At 45.9% G+C, this 21,554-nt stretch overlaps 1 protein-coding gene across 1 annotated transcript; it reads right to left on the reverse strand.

Annotated features, from left to right (window-relative positions):
* Positions 1 to 1,724: 1,724 nt before the first annotated feature.
* On the reverse strand, positions 1,725 to 17,076 carry PPRC1 (PPARG related coactivator 1). Its single transcript, XM_020967257.2, is given in 16 exon segments — positions 1,725 to 2,131; positions 2,419 to 2,570; positions 2,843 to 2,964; positions 3,114 to 3,180; positions 3,327 to 3,521; positions 4,975 to 5,704; positions 5,842 to 5,912; positions 6,495 to 6,552; positions 8,275 to 8,328; positions 8,558 to 9,281; positions 9,283 to 9,603; positions 9,605 to 11,137; positions 11,525 to 11,623; positions 11,965 to 12,111; positions 12,944 to 13,147; positions 16,879 to 17,076. Coding segments are annotated over 16 exon segments (4,740 nt in total). The 5' UTR covers positions 17,038 to 17,076; the 3' UTR covers positions 1,725 to 2,027.
* Between the last annotated feature and the right edge of the window lie 4,478 nt (positions 17,077 to 21,554).

A 21,554-nucleotide genomic window follows, 5' to 3' on the forward strand; every position in this document is an offset into this window, starting at 1 on the left:
GCTTTTTCTTCATCTATTGATATCATCACATGATTTTTGTTACTTTTATTTTACAAAATCAGTTGTTAATAATTTTCCTTATATTACACCATCCCTGCATTCCTGGAATAAATCCCACTTGGTCACAATGTATAATCTTTGTGATACATTGTTGCAGTCTCCTAGCTAGTATTTTACTTACAATTTTTGCGTCCATATTAATGAAATTGGTTTATAATTCTCTTCCTGTTTTTGTTCTTATCAGCACATTTGTTTTGTAAAGGTAGTTTAGTAGGACCCCTTCTTTGCCCGTTATTCTAAATAGGTTTTTTTTTCTCTCAGTTTATGTAGTATTGGAACTAATTCTTTAAATTTGTGATAGAATTTCCTTGTAAATGTATCTGGTCCTGTCTGGGTTTCTTTCCCCCCTTTGGGATTTATGTCTTGTTCAATTTTTTTTCTATAATAAGATTAAGTATTTTATTTCCTGTTCTGTGAATCTGAAATATTTATATTTTGTAAATATTCAGCCATTTCATTTAGATCATCAGTTTTACTGGCATATAGCTGGGTAAAATAGCTCCTAACTGCTTTTATTCCTTTCTTGATTGTGAATTCACCTTTTTTAATTTTGATACTGGTAATTTAAATTTTTTTTTAAATGGTGGCATATCTGTTTTAAAATTCTCTTGATTCTGTTAGCTCAATATTTTTTTTTTACTTTCAATTTTGTTAATCTCTCCTTTGATTTTAAGGATTTCTATTTTATTGCTTAATAGGTTTTTAATTCGTTGGTTTTCTGTTGTTTTTTGTTTTTTTAGTTGCATGCCCAATTCATTGATCTGCTCTTTCTTAATGAAGAAAGCATTCAGAGATATAAAATTTCCCTTAAGAACTGCTTTGGCTGCATCCTACAAATTCTGGTATGTTATCTCATTGCTGTCTTTATCTTTAATGAAATTATTGTTTCTATATCCTTTAGAATTAAGTTTAGTTTCCACTTAATTTTTAATGTTTGCTTCAAAGGCCATTTGAGTTCACTGGGTTTTAAAGTAGAGGTAACAATTTGAGTTGTTTGTAAAATAGGTTTGAGGTTTGTAAAAAACATCACAGTCACTGTTTTGATCTTCACAGAACTACCTGTCCTTCTCACACTTCCATCCCCATGCTAACAGGTATAACTCTCATTTTCCAGATGAGGAAATAGAACCAAATAAGTTAAATGATTTAACCTGCCCAGGACCACATCACAATAGTAAAGAATGTTTGAGGCTGGATTCAGACCCTGATTTCAAATCCAAGGCTTTATAGAATATGGAGTAGGGAAAAAACTCAATGACACTAACCCAACTCCTCCCTTGGGCAGAACACTACCCCAAAGAAACTAGGGACTTACTTCCTAGCGTGGGATCATATCTCAAAAGAGGGGAACTATGTTATCCTCAAGCTCTCAAAAGATCTGAGAATAACAATCCTGCACTTCCCAAACTGGTCTCATTCACCTGGTCAATCCTTAGAAGCTTATTATCGACAGCCAAAAACGCCTACTCAGACTTGTTTCCACAAGGGCAGGCAGCAGCGGGAGCCATGGACCCAACAAAAACAGGCCAGACCCATTGCCAATGGTAAACTAAAAACACCCCTTAAACCCTGGAGAAAGGGGCCTCAGAGTCAGAAGCATGATCAGGTAAGGTAAGGAAGAACCCAGGATCTTTGGGGATGGAAATATATAGCAACACAATAGATTTTCCTTTTTTTGTTTATTGATCTGCATAGTGATTTAGACCTTCCCCAAATGAGCAGCCCATGCAGTAGGCATCACCCACTTCACAAGGAATGCAAATTTTGTTAAATACTTTTTATAAAAACAAAACCTTTTTTTTAGAAAAATCTCATTTTACTTTTTTTAAATTTCACTTATTTTTCCATTTTCTTCATAAAACAGCCATCTCACTAGCAGCTCTTCCCTCCTCATCCAGAAGCAAAGGGTGCTCCGGGGGGGCGAGGGGGAGGGACCTCTGGAGGGGACAGGGGCTGGAGGCCCAGGGTTACCTCCGAAGGTTCTTCTGGGCCTGTTTTAGTAATGTGTCAAAGTCGACTGAATCAAATTTGCTCTTCACGGGGGCAGGGTCAAACTCCTCCCAGTTGGAGTCTACAAATGCAGAGGGAAAGACTGATCCTGGGCAAGCCTGAAGAATGACTGACTCCCCCCCCCCCGCATAAGCATCAAGACATACCACACCCACCCCATTTTTAGCTTCCCCCCTCCAACAGTAGACAGTAAAAACCCTAGGCCATGGGTAAAGAGATCAAGTCTATCCCCTGGTTCTTTAGGCCTCAGTTGCCCTCAAAGGATGAATGGGTTGAGGTTTGCAAATGCCTGAAGTCTTAACCACAACCACCCTGGGTCCCCAGTTCTTAGGCCACTAGAATACTCACCCAAGTCTGCATAATTTCTCTTGCAGAACTGCCTTCGGCCCCCAAAGCAGAGGTCAAAGGGCTGTTCACCTGCCCTCCGAAGCTTGTGACCACTCTCAATGGCTGCAAATGCCTCTTCAGCATATCGGTAAGTGACAAAGCCATAGTTGTCACTTGAGGAGGAGAAAAGAGAGGGTATAAGAAGATCCTAAGGGACTGTCTCACTAACCTTCATCTCACTACCCCAAGGATAAGAAATAAGCTTCTTCCTAACTTTTCAAATAAGTGGGAAGTATTATCCCCACGTTGCTATCAGCTACCACTCTGAAAGACAAGGAATGTTAGAAATGCAACAGCCTCCTACTCTGCATGAAAGGGGCTGAGAGTAGGGTTCAGGTGGTGGAATGGGGAGGATGTTCCCCTCCTCTTCAGAACCCATACTTACCCTTCAAAGCGGAAGTGGATGGTACATTCTTCAATCTCCCCAAAGACTGAGAACCGGTGTTTCAACTCTGATCGAGTCATGCAGCCTGGAATCTTCCCAATGAAGACCACCCTCCTCTCCTCCTGGATTCAGGTAGGTGGGCACAGGGGAAAGCAAAGAGGTAAGCCAGGATGTCTTTTCCCCCTTCACCCTTAAGTGAAGGGTTAGTACACTATTCCTAACTACAAACTCAAAATATACCTTTCTCCCTACTGCATTACCCTTAACTCACTATTGCACGTTCCTTCTGAAGAATTTTCTGCCTTTGGTAGTGGTCCTGGGAATCATAGTAGTCGTACCTAAGAGAAGAGGAATTGCAGGCTAGGGCAGGCCAGGGACCTGACCAAGAGGAACTACACTGCCTATGGCAGTTCTTTCTTCCCCATCCCCAGACCCAAGACCTCAAATCTCTGGCTTCACCTCTCCAGCCTATACTCACACTCACCTCCTTCTCCTATTGCTCCTCCTGCGGGGGGATGGAGAACGAGACCGGCTCCGGGAACTGGATGAGGATGAAGAAGGAGAAGAAGAAGAAGACGTGGAAGACGATGACGAGGAAGATCGCCGCCGGGAGTGTCCCCAGGAATCACAGCTGGACCTAGAAGAGGATCGGGTACTATGGGAACGACGGGACCTGTACCTGGGGAAATAAGAAGACTCTGTACCTGCAGTTAACCTTTCATACCTGTCCTGTCCCTGAGGCATGTCCAATCCACCATTTTCCATGGTGGATGGGCAAAAACCTAGATTAAACATCAGAGACCTATGTTCTATTCCACACTCTTGCCTATACTTTCCCCTGGTCAATCAATCATTCACTAAGTGCCCATTATACCAGGCAGGTATAATGTGCTAGGAGCTATGGATACAAAGAAAAAAATGAAAGTCCCTGTTCTCAAGGAGTTTACATTCTACCAAGGGAGACACTCTCCCCTTCCATTTTGGTTCCAATTTCCAAACTCCTCCTCCCTCAGGGCTGTTCTGAGGGCAAAATGAGAACAGACGTAGAAGAGTTTTTGTCCTCTCCAAATTAAAAGGAAACCCAGTTTTTTCTAGTGCTCAAGATAAACCAAAAGCTTAACAGGGAAATTAGAAAAGACAGTTGTGGCTTGAAGGCATTTCTACCAGATTTCCCCACACAAAGGGGCATTTTCAATCAGCATGGTATCTAGCACATGGTAGGTAAAAATGCTTACTGACTTCACTTGCAGCCTTCTGATTTCTAGTTAGCCAGAGCCTGAGACTCTGCCTAATCAATGCCCCAATTCCCAGGAGGCATTTCCTAAACACTGACTGGCAGGACAACCTAACTTCCTCAATCCACCCAAGTCAGGCTATGTATGAGTACAGGTGATACCTCTCATATACATTTCCCTTCTCTTCTCTGCCAATACCCTGATGCAGGTCCTTAACTCCCACCTGGCCTATATTGCAATAGCTTCTAGTGGATCTCTCTCTGCCTTTAGTCTCTCCCCATTCAAGTCCATCCTCCATGAAGCTGCCAAAATGATCTTCTTAAAAAAAAAACAAAACCCACTTCTGACCCACATCACTCCCCTCTTCAAAAAACTCTAGGATCAAACATAAAACGCTCTCCTTCACTTTTAAAGCCCTTCACAATTTGGCCCCTTCTTACCTTTCCAGTTCTCACTTTACTGACCTCCATGTACTTTACAATCCAGTAACACTGGCCTCCTTGCTGTTCCTTGCAAACAATACTCCATCTCCAGACTGGGTCTCCTCCCTCCTAGTTGCTACCTTTTGCCTTCAAGACTTAGCACAAATCCTGCCTTCTACAAGAAGCCTTTCCCAGTCCCCCCAACCCCTGTGCTACTGCCTTCTTCCCGGACATAAACTCCATTTTACCTTTCATATATCTTATATATACATAATTGTTTGCATGTTGTCTCCCCTCTTAGAACATGAGCTCTTTGAGGGCGTGGACTGTTTGTGCTTTTCTTTGTATCCCAAACATTTATTTTCACAGTGCCTGAAACACAGTAAACACTTAATAACTGCTTATTGATTTGACTTGATCTAAAGTGATCCTATACCCAGTGCTTCAGATAGAAGAGGATCTTAACCAAGCTCACCTGCGCCACCTCTTCGGTGGTGGGGAGATGGACCTGGACCTGGACCGGGAATGAGAATGGGAGTGGGACCGGGACCTGGATCTGGAGGAGGATGAGGAGGATGAGGAGGAAGACGCCTCACTGGCCCCATTGGAGCAGGAGCGGCTGCTGCGGCCTCGCCACCCACGGCCTGGGGGGCTAGATGAAGCAATGGCCTTCTGACAGCAGTGTACCGGCTGCTTGGCCAAAGGCCCAGGGGGAGTCCTAGTGTCATCATTCCGGCCAGGTGAAGCCTCTGGGGACAGCAGCACAGAAGGCTGCTGGGCAGGGGTAGAGGTTGGGGCTGCAGGAGTTGCTTCCAGTTCTTCACTAGTCCTATGGTCCAGCTGCTGTTTCTGGCATGTGGCTGGGCATGCCGGCAAGGCAGCTGAAGGGCCCAAAGAAAGGATAGGTTTAATGGTTATATCTTGATGTCGTTTGACATTCCAGCGGGAACCCAACTCAGGCCCTGGGGCCACTGTAGGGCTTAGGATGCAATAGTCATGGTCCCCAGAGCCCACATGAACTGGGCTAGGTCCTGGGACTCGACCTCGGAGCCGAGCTGCAGCTGCACGTTTGGCCTCCATGTTTCCCACTGGCTTCTGCACTCTATCTTGGGTAGGGGAATCAGGGGACCCTGGCTTGGCCAGTAATGAGACTGCAGCCAAAGGTTTCCAGAGCTGATGAGGTGGAGTGGCAGGAGGGGTCAGACCTGCAGGAAAGAAAGAAAATATAAATGATTCCACCCCCCAAATAACTGCATGACATGTCCAACATGGCTACTTAGCAACAAGTGCTGCAACCCAAAAATCTAGAATTGGATCCTCTCCTTACTCCCATCACTCATACCTGCTACATTGGCCAGCTCTGGGGCTTGTAACCGGTCAAGAGGTCGCTTTTCCTGGGAGTTGTCAACCCTGCTAGGAAGAAATAAGAACCTAGCTAAAGCCTCATTCCATCTATGTATGTCCCCCTCGAACTGTCTATTCTAGCTACGAGCGAATAAGGATGCAATCAATATCTCTACCATTCCCTGTGTCACCAATTCCTTATGGAACAGGTTGCTTCTTTTCTGGGACCCTTGTGAAATGAAGGAAGCAGCCCTCACTTAAATGCAATGTCTCAAAGACAAGATAAGTAAAGCAGAATGTTCTTGGGGAAAGCTGGAAGAATTGTGTGGAGGGAAGCTTGACTCTGGGAAAAGGGGGAAAGAGTTTAAGTCAGGGACCTTTCTTCCCCCAAGTAGCAGCAAGGGAAGCTACAGGCCAGTCAAGGACTTCAATAATTAAAAGTACCTGAGAGCGATGGAAGGCAGGCTGCTGTGGGGATATTTGGGAGCCCAGGTTTCATGCTGTCTCATTCCCACACTACCCCCTCAGCCAGCCCAAGGAGAAGGAGGTACTCTTTGTAACTCTAAGAAGCAGGGGTTACCTTGGGGGATGTGCTCATCCCAACAACCACTAGCAACCAAAAACTGAGGGGTAACCCCACTTCATACTAACCCTGAGTTTCCTATAGCTAATGTATCAGCAGGTCCCACTGGAATACACTCCTTTTTGACTGCAAAGAAATCAAACATTATTAATAGAACAAACCAGGTGCTGAAGGTCAGGAATTCCAGATCAGAAAATACTTGGAGGAAGACTGGGCTTTCCACCAACACATTCAGTTTATTCCTATACTGCTCTTCCTTACTTTGTACCCTTATGCAGAATGCTAACTCTTAAGGGCAGGGTCTAGTTCTCCTCCAGGACATAGCCAAGCAAAAGGCCAAAAACACATTACTGAACTCGAGCTGAATTAAAGATGCCCTTCAGCAGGGTTCATTGTTGATGGAGCTATGAATCTGGACACTCATTCTGGAAACAATTTAGAATTATGCTAAGAAAGTGAATGAAATGTCCATACCCTTTGACCAGCAGTATAAATGTTTGACAACTAGATCTCAAAAAAAACAAACAAAAAACTGTACACATTTTAAGTTTAATCTGTATGAACTTTTTCTCCATCCATTTCTTAAGCTGAGACTTAATCAACTAAACAATTAAATGAGGTCTTGAATTTAGAGTTTTGCCAGTTTCCAAAGGGTTAAGTGCTTACACTGAAAATCTAACAAATCATTGAACCAGTCAGTTAGAGCTGGTTCCAGTTTACCCCTACCTTTGACCCAGATATCTTACTGCTAAGCCCCCAAGGAGGTCAAAGAATTAAAAAAAAGGTACTATATACACAAAAATGTTTCTAGCAGCACTTTTGTAATACACAAGAATTGGAAACAAAGGAGACATTCATTGGTTAAAGAGTGTTAAACTGGTAGGTGAGTGTAATGGAAAATTGTTGCACTGCAAGGAACAAAGAATAATAACAAAGGGAAGGTCCGTTGGAAACAATGCAAGGCAAAATAAAAACCAGAAAAAGAGTTATCCATCATAATTAAAGATGTAATAACGCACTTCCTTTAAAGAGGTCGAAGGGGCAGTTAGGTAGCACAGTGGTAGAACACCAGCCTTCGTGTCCCTGGGCAAGTCCTTAACCCTGATTGCCTCCCAAAAAAAAAAATAAAGAGGTTGGAGACCATGAGTAGGAATTATGACATATAATGTTAGAACTAGGTGATGTATTGCCTAGATTTGAAACTTTTTTCTCTGTATTTTTCTTTCTTAAAGGGAGGAGACATACAGTGGGGAATATAGATTATGTAAAGACAAAAAGTACCAATAAAATCTTTTTTTTCTTTAAAGAAATAAAAATGATCAGAATTAGATTTTGGGGGAAAAATGAAAACTGAGAAGCATGGAAAAACTTCTATGAACTATGAAAAATGAAGGTAAGCAGTACCCACATAACATTTTATATATATGCAACAACTTACATTGTTAAATAGCAACAAAAAAAATCCAGAATGATGTGTAATATGAATGACCAAGTTTGCCCCCTAAGAGAGGAGAAATGCACCTGCCCCTCATTTTTGTAAAGGTAAGGAATTATGGATATGGGTACACTGGATGTGGTCAGTTTTGCTCAATGACCTCCTCCCCCTTTCTGATTCTTTGTTGTAAGAAGTGGTTCTCTGGGTAGGACAACTACAGAGCCTCATATTTGGGGAAAAAAACCAAACAATATTTTTAAGAAATTAAGAAAAAAAATTTAAAAAAGAAATTAAGAATGTAAAGAATTAAGAATTTAAAAAAATTTAAAAAGAAAATCAATGTAGGCAAACCAAAAAATTTACTCCACTGTATTACCCACCCTCCCAAAAAAGAAAAGGGAATTGCTGTTCACCTTCAGACTTCTCAAATTGCTCCAGAAGACTGGATAGGTCAGATGCTTCAATTCCTACAGCAAGAAAGGGGAAAAAAAATGTGTACAGCGAGGGCTGGGAAGAGACAAGTGTCAGAAGCCCTAAATACTTCCCTCTTATAATTCCCTACCAAAAAATGAGAAACCTAATATGGAAGGAAAGGTAAAAATCTCCCTTAACCTGGAGCAGCAGCAGTAGCAGTCGTCCCCCCACCCCAACCAGAGAACAGGCAGGGCAGGAATCTACCCGTTCATGGGCACTCACCAATCTCACTGATAAAAGCTTGTACCACATCCTTAGAACCTTGGGAGTGTGTGGAAGGCAGGAAGTTGAGTCTCCGAAGTCTGGATGGATGGACGCTAGGTATCTTGGCCACCTGGCACTGCTTTGGCACAGACACAGTGGCATCTGCAGGGACTAACAGTGACTCACTATGCCCACTCTCCTTGACTTCAGGCTGTGTGTTCCGGAGGGCAGAACTTTCTGACACGGGTTGGCCCTTCTCAAGCATGGGCTCCTCAAAAGGAACCCCTTTCTTTCTGGCACCTGGGCTCTGTGGGGTGGCCACCCTGGGTTTCAGTCTAGGGGATAAGGACTTCAAGGGCTGCTGAGAAGCTAGCCCTTGCTTGACCTCTGCTCTTGAAGGTGCTATCTGAGGGGCTTCCTGGGAAGTTGGCACAAGATTAGGTGAAGGAACTACAGACACTGCACTGGAGGCAGGTATACTATCACATGTCCCAGTGGAGAAACTATCAGTAACCTGGGTGGGTGGTGGGATGCTCTGAGCTAGTGGAGGAGGTGGTGGTGGTGGTGGTAATGGGGTTGGGGGCACAGCTGGCCAATAAGGAGGCTGTGGGCCTGGACCCCAGCCCATAGGCCCATAAGAATGATCAGAACCATATGCTGTCACTGGGGTAGAAGGAAGGGCCCAAGGCACAGCAGGGGTAGTGGGGAGTGGATAGGCATTGGATGTGCCTGGCACTGGGGGGTGGCAAGCAAGGATAATTAACAGATGGTGGCACAGAGGGGTAACAGGGCCAGGAAGGCACTGGGGCAAATTGGGTATACGAATCAGGAGGCCTTGGGAGACAGGGTCGGGGGAGGCTTGGCAGAAGCAAATCAGGCATTGTTTGCCCACTAGAGGAAAGTGGCACCATGGATGGCATTCCTGGCCCACTGGGAAGGGGTGACATTGTGGGTGGCAGAGCTGGAAGCATGGGAATCTTCAGGGGAAGACTCACTGTGGGAGGCACAGCTGGGGGCATGGGTCCTGCAGGAGGCACAGGTGGGGGCATGGGCATTGTGGGGGGGCACAGATTGCCTCACTAGAGATGTATGTTTGGCTGGCAATGGGAGGTCAGTCTCAGGGGAAGCCAAGCTGGAGGACGTGGAACCTGTAGGCATCTTGGGGCCTGGCTTCTGGGCTGCCCTCTGCCTGGCCATGCCAGGAGCAGTGGGTCTTGAAGGTACTTCAAGGCTATGCTGCTCAGCTGTCTTGAAGGGGACAATGAGGCATGGGATGTCTGCTAGCTCCGTAGGTGTCTCTGGGATGCTGGGCCACTTTCCAGCTGGGGTCTGGGGCTCTGGCACTTGCTCATCTGCTTGGCGCTGCTGCCTTCGCTGCCAATACTCTGAGAGGCTCAAAGGTCGGGGTTTGGCTTCCTGGGACCCAGTGTTGGCACTGCATTCTGCCTTCAAGGAGCTCGAGACCCCCTCCCTTTGGGGGCTAGTGACCTCGGGGCTTGGCTCTGGGGTCTGTGACTGGTCACAATTCCCTGAGGCCAAGGACATCTCATCATTGCTTGAGCACAGGATCAGTGGCTCCTCCTTGACCAGGTCAGACTGTTCAACGGGACTCGATGGGGCAGAGTCAGGCTCTGCTGAGTCTGGTTTTCCTAGACCTAACATCTCTTTGGGTTCAGCCACCCTGGCCCGGGGCTTTCGCCAACCACAGGATGACTGGGCCACTCTGGAGACCCCTTCTGGGGGCTGTTCTGAGGACTGGCTATCAGGGGTAGATTGGCTTCGTGAGGAGGACCTGAGTTTTCGAATATAGGTCCTGTCTCCATCCCTATCTGGCAAAAACAGAACTTCACTCTTCTTTCTCCGACTTCTATGGCCCCTTTGGCTTTTCTGTGTATCTGAAGACACATCTGTAGAGGGTCCTTTGGGGCCATCAATAGGCAGGATTGGGCATGTTAGCTCCTTCTCTTTCCCACCTTCAGTATTGCCTGAGACTGTTGGCTCTTTCTGAACAGACTGCTCCCCACACATGGAGGTCTCAGCTTCCAGGTCAGACTCTAGCACCTGCTGAGTAAGGTCAGTCTCCAACTCTTCCACAGGCTGGCCTGGAGGAAGATGGCGCAGGACCACTGGAATCTCTAGAGCCTCACCAGCCATAGACCCTTGGCCTAGGATCTCCAGAACCATGCCCCCTTCAGCCAGCATCAACTCTTCGGTCTGTTCCTCATGTTCATCCCCAGGGGAGTCCAAACAAACTGTGAGACTCGGCAAACAGTATGGATGCATGGCCCGTACGAGCTCACTTAGAGAGGAGATGCTTTCTTCTCCAAGTGGGGCAGCCTCCTCTTCTTCCTCTTCCGGACAGGCCAGATGCATAGGGAAGTCTTCAGTGTTGTCTATAGATGGGCCCACCATTGCAATTCTGTCTCTGCCAAGTCTGGCATCTTCTTCCTCCTCTCCATCACTACGCTGCAGGGGGGAAAGCTGACCCCATCGGGGCCGGGATCTTGGGGTCTTCCATCCTGGGATCTTTGGGGAAGAGGTCTCCAAGAAGGGAGATGGTGGAAGATCCCAGGAGGGATCAGAGAGACACATCTCAACCTACATGGGGAGGGGAAAAGTGAACAAGTCAGATGAAGGGGGAAAGGGGAGGTCACTGGAATTGAGGAGCAATCTCCCAGATCTGGCAAAAAGGGTGTAAGAAGACTTGGGTCACTTATCCTTTGATGGCTTTTGTTATAAGGACACTACCTGGGATCCACAAGACCTGGGAGTCTATTTCAAGCTCTACCAATTACCAGGACTGTGACATTGGGCAAATTACTCTTTCTGCCCAAGTTTTAATTTCTTTCTCAGAAAAATAAGGGTGTTGTCTAGTGTTAAAAGACACTTCTAGCTCTGATTCTAAGCCAGATCCTGGTCTTTCCAGACTTGATCAAACGATTCCCCCCTGGGCTAGAGGTGCTCCTCCAACTCACTTTTACTCACCCTGCCAATAGTAGGGGTCATATTGTGTGTCTTGGGTCCCCACTGGTCATCCACATCACTTTCCGGGGATGATCGAGAAAAACCCAGTAGTTTGTGCAACTAAAGGGGCACAAAGAAAGCCAATCAGCCCCAGGTGGGGGGTGGGGATAGGGAGAAGTAAAGATAGTAGTCACCAGGGAACCAATCACTCTAGACCTGTTTTGTTCTGCCACTACAGCGGCCCCCACCCCCACTTCTGTGGTCCATCCCTGCCAAGGACAGATAATGAAGCAATCAATTGATATTACTTGGCTCACATTCAGGGACCAGGACCCTCCGGGAACACAAGGCTAAATCTGTGACAAAATGGCCCACAATGAGATTAGACACACAACTCCAACCATTGCACTTGTTCTAACCATGGAGCAACATACCCAATACCCTGACAGCCCAACACTGACCGAGGTGCTCTCCCGAGGAGATGCCAGCAACTCCGAGTCAGGAATGGTGTCAAAGGGTGACGGATTCTCAGAGTCAGCATTGTCAAGTATCTCAGTGAGGGCTGTGAGTAGAGACACTTCATTCTGGTCGTCCGAGGTCACCTTGCTCTGCTCCCAAGGAAGAAAGGGACAGAGTTGGTTACAACCAGCTAGTCACTGAGAAGGTACAAAGCTGAATGCTCATATGCTACATATTCCCCAAGTCAATCAATCATGGAGTCCAAATGATTCACTTCCCCTGCCTCCCAAGTCAATCCACTAATGAATGTATGAATTTTACAGGAACAGATGCAGATGCATCTGAGAACAAGGACTCCTGGGTTCAATTTCTGCCATTTCTCCTATGTAGCCAGCCACACACCATCCCTCTATTACCTGGAACCAATCACTACAGACTCTAGAACTGGGGTTCTGACCCTTTGTAGCATCACTGACCCATCTGGCAAGCTGGTGAAGACCCTTCTTAGAATAATGCGTTTAAATCAGTAAAATACACAGGATTACAAAGGAAATCAATTACATGGAAATTGTTATCAAAATTTTTTTTAAAAACAAGTTCATAGACTCCAGAGATTAATAACTCCTGCTCTACATCTTTTCCTGCCTCCCTCTATAAAATGGGCCACCCTCCTAAACTCTGAGCTCCATCCCTGCCAAAGACAAATATGAAATAACCAACTGAACTTGCTTGACTAATTTCCATAGTATATCCAAAGTACACAAAGCCTCTTACTCCTCTATACTTCCACATGGGCTCTGTCTCTTGGACCTAGGTGACCAAGACACAGAAGGGCCATGAGGGGAGTGCCGTAAGTTTCAAGTCCAGAGTCAAGCTCCTTCCTAGAGGCTTCTCTTCTATCATAAGGCAATTTCCTCCATTCTCTGGCTTCCTGGGTCCATGGAGTTCCTCCTCTCCCTGAAACCACCCCTTATTGCTCACCTCTCCAATACCACTTAAGTCTTCAATGATGGAGATGATGGAGGCATCCATATAGCTTTGCATGGTCTCCAACAGGACCTCGTCCTGTAGGAACATCTCTTCTTCATCTCCTGCTTCATCATCTACATCCAGGTCAAATAGATCATGCTGGGACAGACTGAAGAAGCCAGCCTCTTCTTCTTCCTCCTCCTCTTCCAGCAGAACCTGGGAAACAAAAAAGATAGTTGGCCATAGTCCACCTATCTTTTCTCCTAGCCATTTTGTCCTTCTGGGCATGAGGAGAAGGGAATAACGGAGCAATGTAGGCAAAAGAGAGGGTGGAGGAAATACATCTCATTGGATAGCTACTGGAACCACTAAGCTAGAGCATAAAAGAGTGGGTGAGAGGCTAGAAGGCAAGGTGGGCCCAAATTATAAAGGGCCTCAGAAGTTAGGACTTCTTTCTGTAGGCAATTTGGGATCAATGAAGGATTCTGGGCATAGTCATAACATGATCAGTGACATCTGGATTAGTATGATGGCCAGCAGAAGATGGATTGGAAGAAGAGACTAAAAGCAGAGGGACAGTAACTTGGAGCCTCTCCCTTTCCTAACATCTAAAACAAAGTTCTACTATTCCCTCAACACCACCTTTCCAGGAGACTTTAAGTGGACACTCCTTTCTCCAAACACCTCCAGCACTCATCAGTATATGTTCATTGTGCACTTCAGAACAACCTGTCAGCATGTATTATATTAACTTTTTACACACTGATGTCCTGGCTCTTAATGAAATTCCTTTGTGTCGTCCCCCCCCCAACCCTTCTACCCCCAACAAAGGGCTGGACACACAGCAGCCATTAAGGAAAAAGAATAGTATAACAGGAAAAGCACTAGACTTGAGATGCACAAGAGGAGGTTTCTACTGTTAACTATGCTGTCCTTGGTAAGCTACTATACCCTCACAAAACTTCAATTTCCTCACCTGTACAATGGGATAATACTTGTAATTGTCAACTGAGAGGCATCTCTAAAATGTCACTATTCTGTGTGATTTGACTATGAAGGAACTGACATGAAATGACCCCTTGATTCCAGAGGTCACAAAAGAGCCTGAGAAAGGCAGCAAGACCAGAGTGTAGTTTTGTAGCTTTGGCCTTGACACACCCCAAACTTCCCTGGGAAGGAGCAGACATGGTCCCTGTCAGCCTCATTAGGTAGGAGTCACCAGTCTGGGCCTGCTGTGGGCGTGGGTGAGGACCATAGTAGGCCACTCCTAAGGGAGTCAGGCTGGGCCAAATGGATGGGCATCTTCTGCCGTTCCGTTTGAGGAGTAGTTGCCAAAGCCAGGGGAAAACTAAGCAGATTCTCCCTGCTGGGGTGTTTCATGCCTCCTCATAAGTTTCCTCTACCTCCCACCACCACACATAAGTCGTGTTCCCCCTTTCTAACTGGGGAAGACTAAGTGGCCCTAGAACAAGAGGAAGAAAGGAATGAATATGAGAAATGGAGACTTAAGGGAAGGTACGAGGATAGTGTTAAGAGTATCAAGCATTAGGCACTAAACTCCTCCCAGCCATCTAAAAACCTGTAATTAGGGCTACCTGCTGAATCTTAGGTTGGGATCTCAGCTGGTTCAGCAAACACTCCCAGGGTGAGTTATATCTGTACCTCACCACCACCCAGAAAACTTCTGCCACAGCCCCCCAGCCAGCAGATTCCAATCCTAGCACAAATACTCACTCACCCTCAGGTCATCTTGGGTACCTCTGGGCCACAGCCTATCCCAATCCAGTTCAACTACTTCCTGGACCCATTCCCCTCAATGCTAGTAATAGCTCACATTTAAAAAAGTGCTTTAAAGTCTGCAAAGCAGCTTTCTCAAAACAACCCTGTGAGGTAAGCAATGCAAGTGTTATCAACATTCTACCCAAAAGGAAACGGGAGGCTTATAAATTCACTGATTTGCCCATCATGGCACTGATAATATGGAGGCTTAAACCCATGTTTTCTGACACTTTCCATTATGACAGTGGATCCTCTAAACAAGGGAGAAAAAAGTTGGTAATCTAACTAAGCCAACCCCTTCCTTACTTCCCATCTTGTGACCCCCATCAACTTCAACACTGACTAAGCACATAGTACCTGCAGAACACTGTTCTAGGTGCTGGGGGAATACAAAAATTAAATAAAATATTAGCTCTCCCCTCTTGAAGCTCACAGTGTAGTAAACTGCTGTTTATTTGGTCCCAATTTTTCTTCCCTCTCCCTTCTATTCCCAGTAAAATAGAAGGCACCCATCAGTAAGATGTGCTTATGTCAAGAACTAGCTGTCCCAGGAAAAGAACTGAGAAAAGAGGAAGCACAGTATCACATTAAATACAAGATGAGTACCAAGTCGGTGGGGCCTGAGTTCAAGTTAACAAAACATTAATCCCCAACCAGCAATGCTGGCTTAAAAAGGATAAAAATTAAAATTGTGCCAACCCTTAAGGAGCTTACCTCAGGCCAGCCACTTCTCCAGTTTGCCTCAGGGGCTCAAAATAATAAGCCCACCCTTCCCAGGAAGAGAGAGGCAAGAGCCACCCCTGCTGATGAAGGATTTGAAAGACAAGAAAACTCCTGACCTAGGAACACCCCTAAGTCCTATAAAGTCCACTAAAGCTGCAAGAGGTTTGTGGAGAGGGAAAGACCAAGCACCTTTTTAGGAGGGAGCCCTTACCTCCAAAGGACCAGAGAGATGCCCTTCAGCAGTGGTAGAAAGGGAGTGGAAGAGGGCCGGCAAGTTCCCTCTGTGACCCCCTGAAACTGACACTCACTGGGGGGGGAGAGGTCACTTCACTCAGAAACATGCCCATCCCAGAGCAGACACCGCAGGTGCCTGTGACTCACCCCTGCACCACCCCCAACTGGAGAGAAGACTTCAGGCCTAAACCCCCCTCCTTCCCTAAGCCAAGGGCAGTGGGCGCCCCATACTTCCAGCAGGATGGAGCCCAGAATCTTTAAGCACATCTGGAAAAACCCTTCCCTCTCGCAGCTGGCTAGAGGAATGCAGCAGGATGAATTTTCTGGGGGGTGGACGAGGCCTCTCGAGCTACACAGCTCCCGGACCCCCCCTCCCCGCCGCCCCAGCCCTCAGCCCCGGGCCCGCGAAGGGGGGGCCGCAAGGCTAGCGTCTAGGGGAGGGACCTGCGGGCCAGACACACCCAGTTCCAGGCAGCATGGCCTCAGCGCCGGCCCCCGCAGCCGATAAGCCGCCCGGCTACTGGGGTGGGGGGAGGAAGGGGGTGCGGACAGGGGGCCACGTGGACAACCCCCCCCTCCCCCGCCCCACGTGGACTGCGGCCACCCCGGCGGGTCCCCGAGCCGGGCCCAATCCACGTGGATGCGGGAACTGCAGTGAGGACTAGAAGGGGGAGGGCTGGGCGGGGATCATGTTCTCCCGGGAAAATTGTTCACCCCTCCTTAAACACGCAGACCCCCACGTGGCCAAGAAAAAATCGGGGCTGGGCGAGGGGAAGGGGGTCTCACTTCAAGAGAACCCCGACCCTCCAGGACTCAGGGTCCCTGTGGGGAAGGGAGAACTACGAAACAGCTGCAGGGGATGGAAAGAGGTCGGCGGGGCCAAATCTACTGCCCCCTATGTCCAAGCCCCCCCTCCCCCATCCATCCCCCTTCCCCAGTCCAACCTCAACGACCCGGCTCCGGCCCTGGACAAGCGGCGTCCGCAGCTCCTCGAACCTCCCTCCCCCCTCTCCCTCCTTGGAGACAGTAGCTTTTTCAAGCTTAAGGAAGCAGCCCTACACACCGGGACCCAGGTCGCCCCCTCCTCCCAAATGCCGTTCTCCGGCTGCCTCCACGGTCCCTCCTTCCCCACCCCAGGTCTGGGAGCTTCCACGTGTCACCGCCCGGCATGTGCCGATCTGCCTCCTCCCGGCCGCCCACCCGGCTCTCACCTGCTGCCGGCCCTTAGGGCTCTCCGCGGCTCCTACGGGCGCCGGGCTGCGGCTGCAGCACCCACACTTGCCACCGCGCATCCCGCCGCCGGGGCCTGGTCCGGGGCCCCCTCCTGGGGGCGGCGCGGCACCGTCTTCCCGTCCCCGGCGCGCCGCCATCTTGGCCCCAGAGCGCGGCTCTGAAGCGCTAGCGCCGCCTCGCCCTACCGGCTGTGGAGGCGAAGAACTACAATACCCCGAAAGCTCAGCTAGACTACAGCTCCCAGTGGACCCGGCGGAGAGCCCGCCTCTACCCCAGAGTAGGGTCGCGGTCACTTTTGGGATTCGTAGTTCTTCCTGAGCTTAGGCGAGGGGACATGTTTGGGGCTGGCTAGAGAGGAGCAGTGGGTGTTGAGTTCCTTCAGTTGCAAAAAAAGTCTTTGAGCCTGGACGACCCATTAGCTCCAGGTCGTCTCCGTTCTCCACCTCCCAAAGTCATGACCCATATGGGAATAGAAATCACCTCTACAGTATATCCAACAGGTGGTCATGCAGCTTCTGCTTGGAGACCTCCCGTGAAGGAAGAACCACTATCTCCTGAGGCATCCCGGGCCACTTTTCGACAGCTCTCGGTTGTTCGGAATAGGAAGTTGTTCCTTACGTGGAGCTGAAATCTGCCTCATTCTGACTTCTGGGGCCAAGTTAATCACTGTTCCCCTTGACAGCCCTTCAGATATTTAAAGACGACTAGCAAACCTCTCTCCCTAACTCATCTTCTTCAAGCTCAACATTCCCACTTCCTTCGAATGATTTAAGTGTGACATGGTATCCAGTCTTCTCACCAACCTGGTCGCGGTCCACTGGACTTATCACAGCCCTTCCTAAAATGTGTCTGACCCAAGTCAATAGAAGAATCGACTTCCTCTTTCTGGACACTATGTGGGACAAATCCACAACTTCTTTGTCATCCTCATACATACTCCCTCAGACTCTTCTCCTTAAATCCAATATCCACCCCTACCCTATGCAACCTCATGAATCTTCCATTTATCTTCTTCCAAAACACGGCCTCCTTTAGGTCGTTCTCCTGCTCAGAAACTTTCAGCAACTTCTCATTGCCCACAGGATAAAGAACAACCCCCTGATCTCAAACTGTATGTCCTGGAGACATCTTAAACACAATATGTCAAAAATTGAACTCCTTATCTTTCTCCCCAGCCCTCCCCTCTTAACTTCTCTCATATTTCTACTGTATTTCCACTCAATTAGATGTCAACCTTGTCTTCTCTCACTCACTCCCATATCCAATCCATTTCCTAGTCTTACATAATAAATCCACTTCTATAAACTACCAGGCCCTCTTGCTTAGACTATTGCAGTGGCCTTCTGGTTGGTCTCCTTGACTCAAATCTCTTCCCACTTCAGTCCATCCTCCACTCAGATGTCAAAGTCATTTCCTAAAGCCCAGTGCTGAGTTATTTCCCCTTCAGTGATTTCCTATTACCTCTAGGATCAAATATAACATCTTTTATTTGGCTTTTCAGATCTTTACAACCTGGTCCCTTCTCCTAGCTTTGCAGTCTTCTTACATACTACGTTCCTCCACGTATTCTAAAATTCAATGATATTGGCCTCCTTGCACATGACACTCTATCTCTCTAATCTCTACCTTTTCACTGGCTGCTCTCATGCCTGGGATTCTTTCTTTCCTTATGTCTTCCTTCTGGTTTCCCTGGCTTCCTTCAAGTCTCAGCTCAAATCTTACTGTCTGCAAGAAGCTCTTCCAGGCATATCTTAATGCTAGTGCCTTCTTTGTGGGATTCTCTCCAATTTATTTTGTATATATACATATATATAATGTATATGTGTATGTATACATGTATGTATGCATGCATGTGTATGTGCATATATATATATATATATATATATATACACACACACACAGAGAGAGAGAGACCAATATATCATATCTTATACCAAGATAAAGTCAAAATGGGTATGATTTAGACATAAAGCAAATTAGGGGAGCATTGAAAATTTTACCTGTCTAACCTATGGATAAAGGAAGAACTTATGACTAAACAATAGATAGAGAAAATCATGAGAAATAAAATAGATAATTTTGATTACATTAAATTAAAAAGTTTTGGGGACAACTAGGTGGCATAGTGCATAGGGTGCTGGTCCTGGAGTCAGGAAGACTTAAATTCAAATCTGACCTCAGACACTTAATAGCTGTGTGACCCTGGGCAAGTCACTTAACCCTGTTTGCCTCAGTTCCTTATCTATAAAATGAGCTGAACAAGGAAATGGCAAATCACTTCCGTACCTTTGCCAAGAAAACTCCAAATGAGGTCAGAAAGAGTCAGACATGACTGAACAGCAATAATAACAAAAAGATTTCACACAAACAAAATCAGTGCATCCAGGATTAGAAAGAAAGCAGGAAACAGGGGGAAGGGAATTTTTTTTATAATGGCCTCATTTCTCAAATACATAGAGAACTGAGTCAAATTTATAAAAATAGGAGTCATTCCCCAATCGATAAATGATCAAAGGATATGAACAAGCAGTTTTCAGAAGAAGAAATCAAAGCTATCTAGAGTCATACAAAAAAATTCTCTAAATCATTATTGATAGAGAAATGCAAATTAAAACAACTCTGAAGTACTACCTCATACCTATCAGATTGGTTAACATGACAGAAAAGGAAAATGACAAATGCTGGAGGGGATTGGGACAATAATGCGCTCTTGGTAAAGTTGTACACTAGTCTAACCATTTTGGAGAACAATTTGGAGCTATGCCCAAAGGGCTAGAAAACTGTGCATACCCTTTGACCCAGCAATATCACTACTAGGTCTGTATCTCAGAGATCAAAGAAAAAGGATAAGGATCCACATATACAAAAATATTTATAGCAGTTCTTTTTGTGGTGCAAAGAATTATTCATTGAGGGGATGCCTATCAATTGGGGAATGGCTAAACAATTTGTAACATATGATATTGTGATATAAAAAATGACAGAGGGGGATGGTTTCAGAAAAACCTGGGAAAATTATATGAACTGCTGCAAAGTGAAGTGAGCAGAACCAGGAAATATTGTACACAATAACAGCAATATTATACACAGATCAACTGTGAATGACTTAGCTATTCCGATCAATACAATAATCCAAGGCAATCCCAAAGGACTTATGATGAAAAATGTTATCCACCTCCAGAGAGAGAACTAATGGAGTCTGAGTGCATATTGAAGCATAATTTTTTCAATTTTAAAATTTTTCTCACTTTTATTTTGCAACATGGCTAATGTGGAAATGTTTTGTATGATTTCACATATATAATTGATATCACATTGCTTGCCTTCTCAATGGGTGGGGGAGGGGCAAGAGGGAAGGAGAAAATTCAGAACTCAAAATTTTTAAAAAAATGAATATTTCAAATAAAAAAAGATTGTGAGATCCTTGAGGGTACAGACTGTTTTTGCCTTTCTTTTTTTCCCCTCAGGTCTCACATACAATGCAAAGGTACTTGGTAAATGTTTGTTGACTTGTCTTGAATTGAGTGATCCTCCCATTCAAGGCTGGTCTCCAAAGTCTAGTCCCAATCTACCATTATTTCCCACTGATCCAACCTCCCTCTTCTATGACTTTGCTCCCAAACCCAAAACTCTCTCCCTCCTCACCTTCACCTGCTTGGTTCCTGGCTTCATTTGAAACAGTTTAATTGTATCTTCTGCAGAAGTCCTTTCCCAATCCACCCAATTCTAGGGCCAAGCCTCTGAGATTCTTCCATTTAGACTATATATTTATGTATCTGTTGTATAGGTACAATTTCTGTATATTGTTTCCCCATTAGAATGTGAGCTCCTTGGAGACAGGGATCATATTTTTGTTTTTCTTTGTATTGGTAAAACTTAGCACTGTGCTTTGTGCATAGTAAGCTCTTGATAAATGCTTATAGACTGACATAAAAGTCCCTCCTTCCCCCACTTCTCCATCTGATTGGTCTCCTGCTGGCTTCTCAATTGGTTTCCTTCATTATTCTGGGCCTAGAATTTTTGTTCTTCTTCTCCCACCTAGACTATCTTCCCATCTCCCCTCCTCTTCCAAATCATAATCTGGTCCTTCCGTGGCCTGTCTGTGAGGGTACCACAATGCTTACAATCTATAGTATGGCTCCTACGATAATTGTAGCTAGCATTTATTTGGCACCTACTCTGTGCCAGGTACATATATTATTTACATATATTATCTCATTTGATCCTCACAACAACCCTAAGTGCTATCATTATCTTCATTTTATATTTGAGGAAACTGAGGCAAACAGAGCTGAAGTGACTGCCCAGGGTCACACATCTAGGAATCATCTGATGTTGAATCTGAACTCAGGTCTTCAGGACTCCAAAGTCCAGCATTTTTTCCACTGTGCCACCTAGCTGCCGAACATAGGTCCTGAGTAAACATTGGTTCTGGAAGTGCTTTATCCTCTGTGAATTCTTTAAAGTAAGAACCATGGACAAAATGGCTTTCATTGAAGTCCCAAATCCTTTAACTTCCTTGTCATTCTCATACAAACCCCCCTTAAGCCTCTTTTACTTCTTACTAAATAAATATGTTTAATTTTTTAAAATGAATTTCTGCATATTTAAGAGACAGAATGGAATAATGGAAAGAACATTGGACTTTGGAGTC

Source organism: Phascolarctos cinereus, unplaced genomic scaffold, assembly GCF_003287225.1.
Source record: "Phascolarctos cinereus isolate Bilbo 61053 unplaced genomic scaffold, phaCin_HiC Scaffold_3;HRSCAF=262, whole genome shotgun sequence".
Classification (NCBI taxonomy): Eukaryota; Metazoa; Chordata; class Mammalia; order Diprotodontia; family Phascolarctidae; genus Phascolarctos; species Phascolarctos cinereus.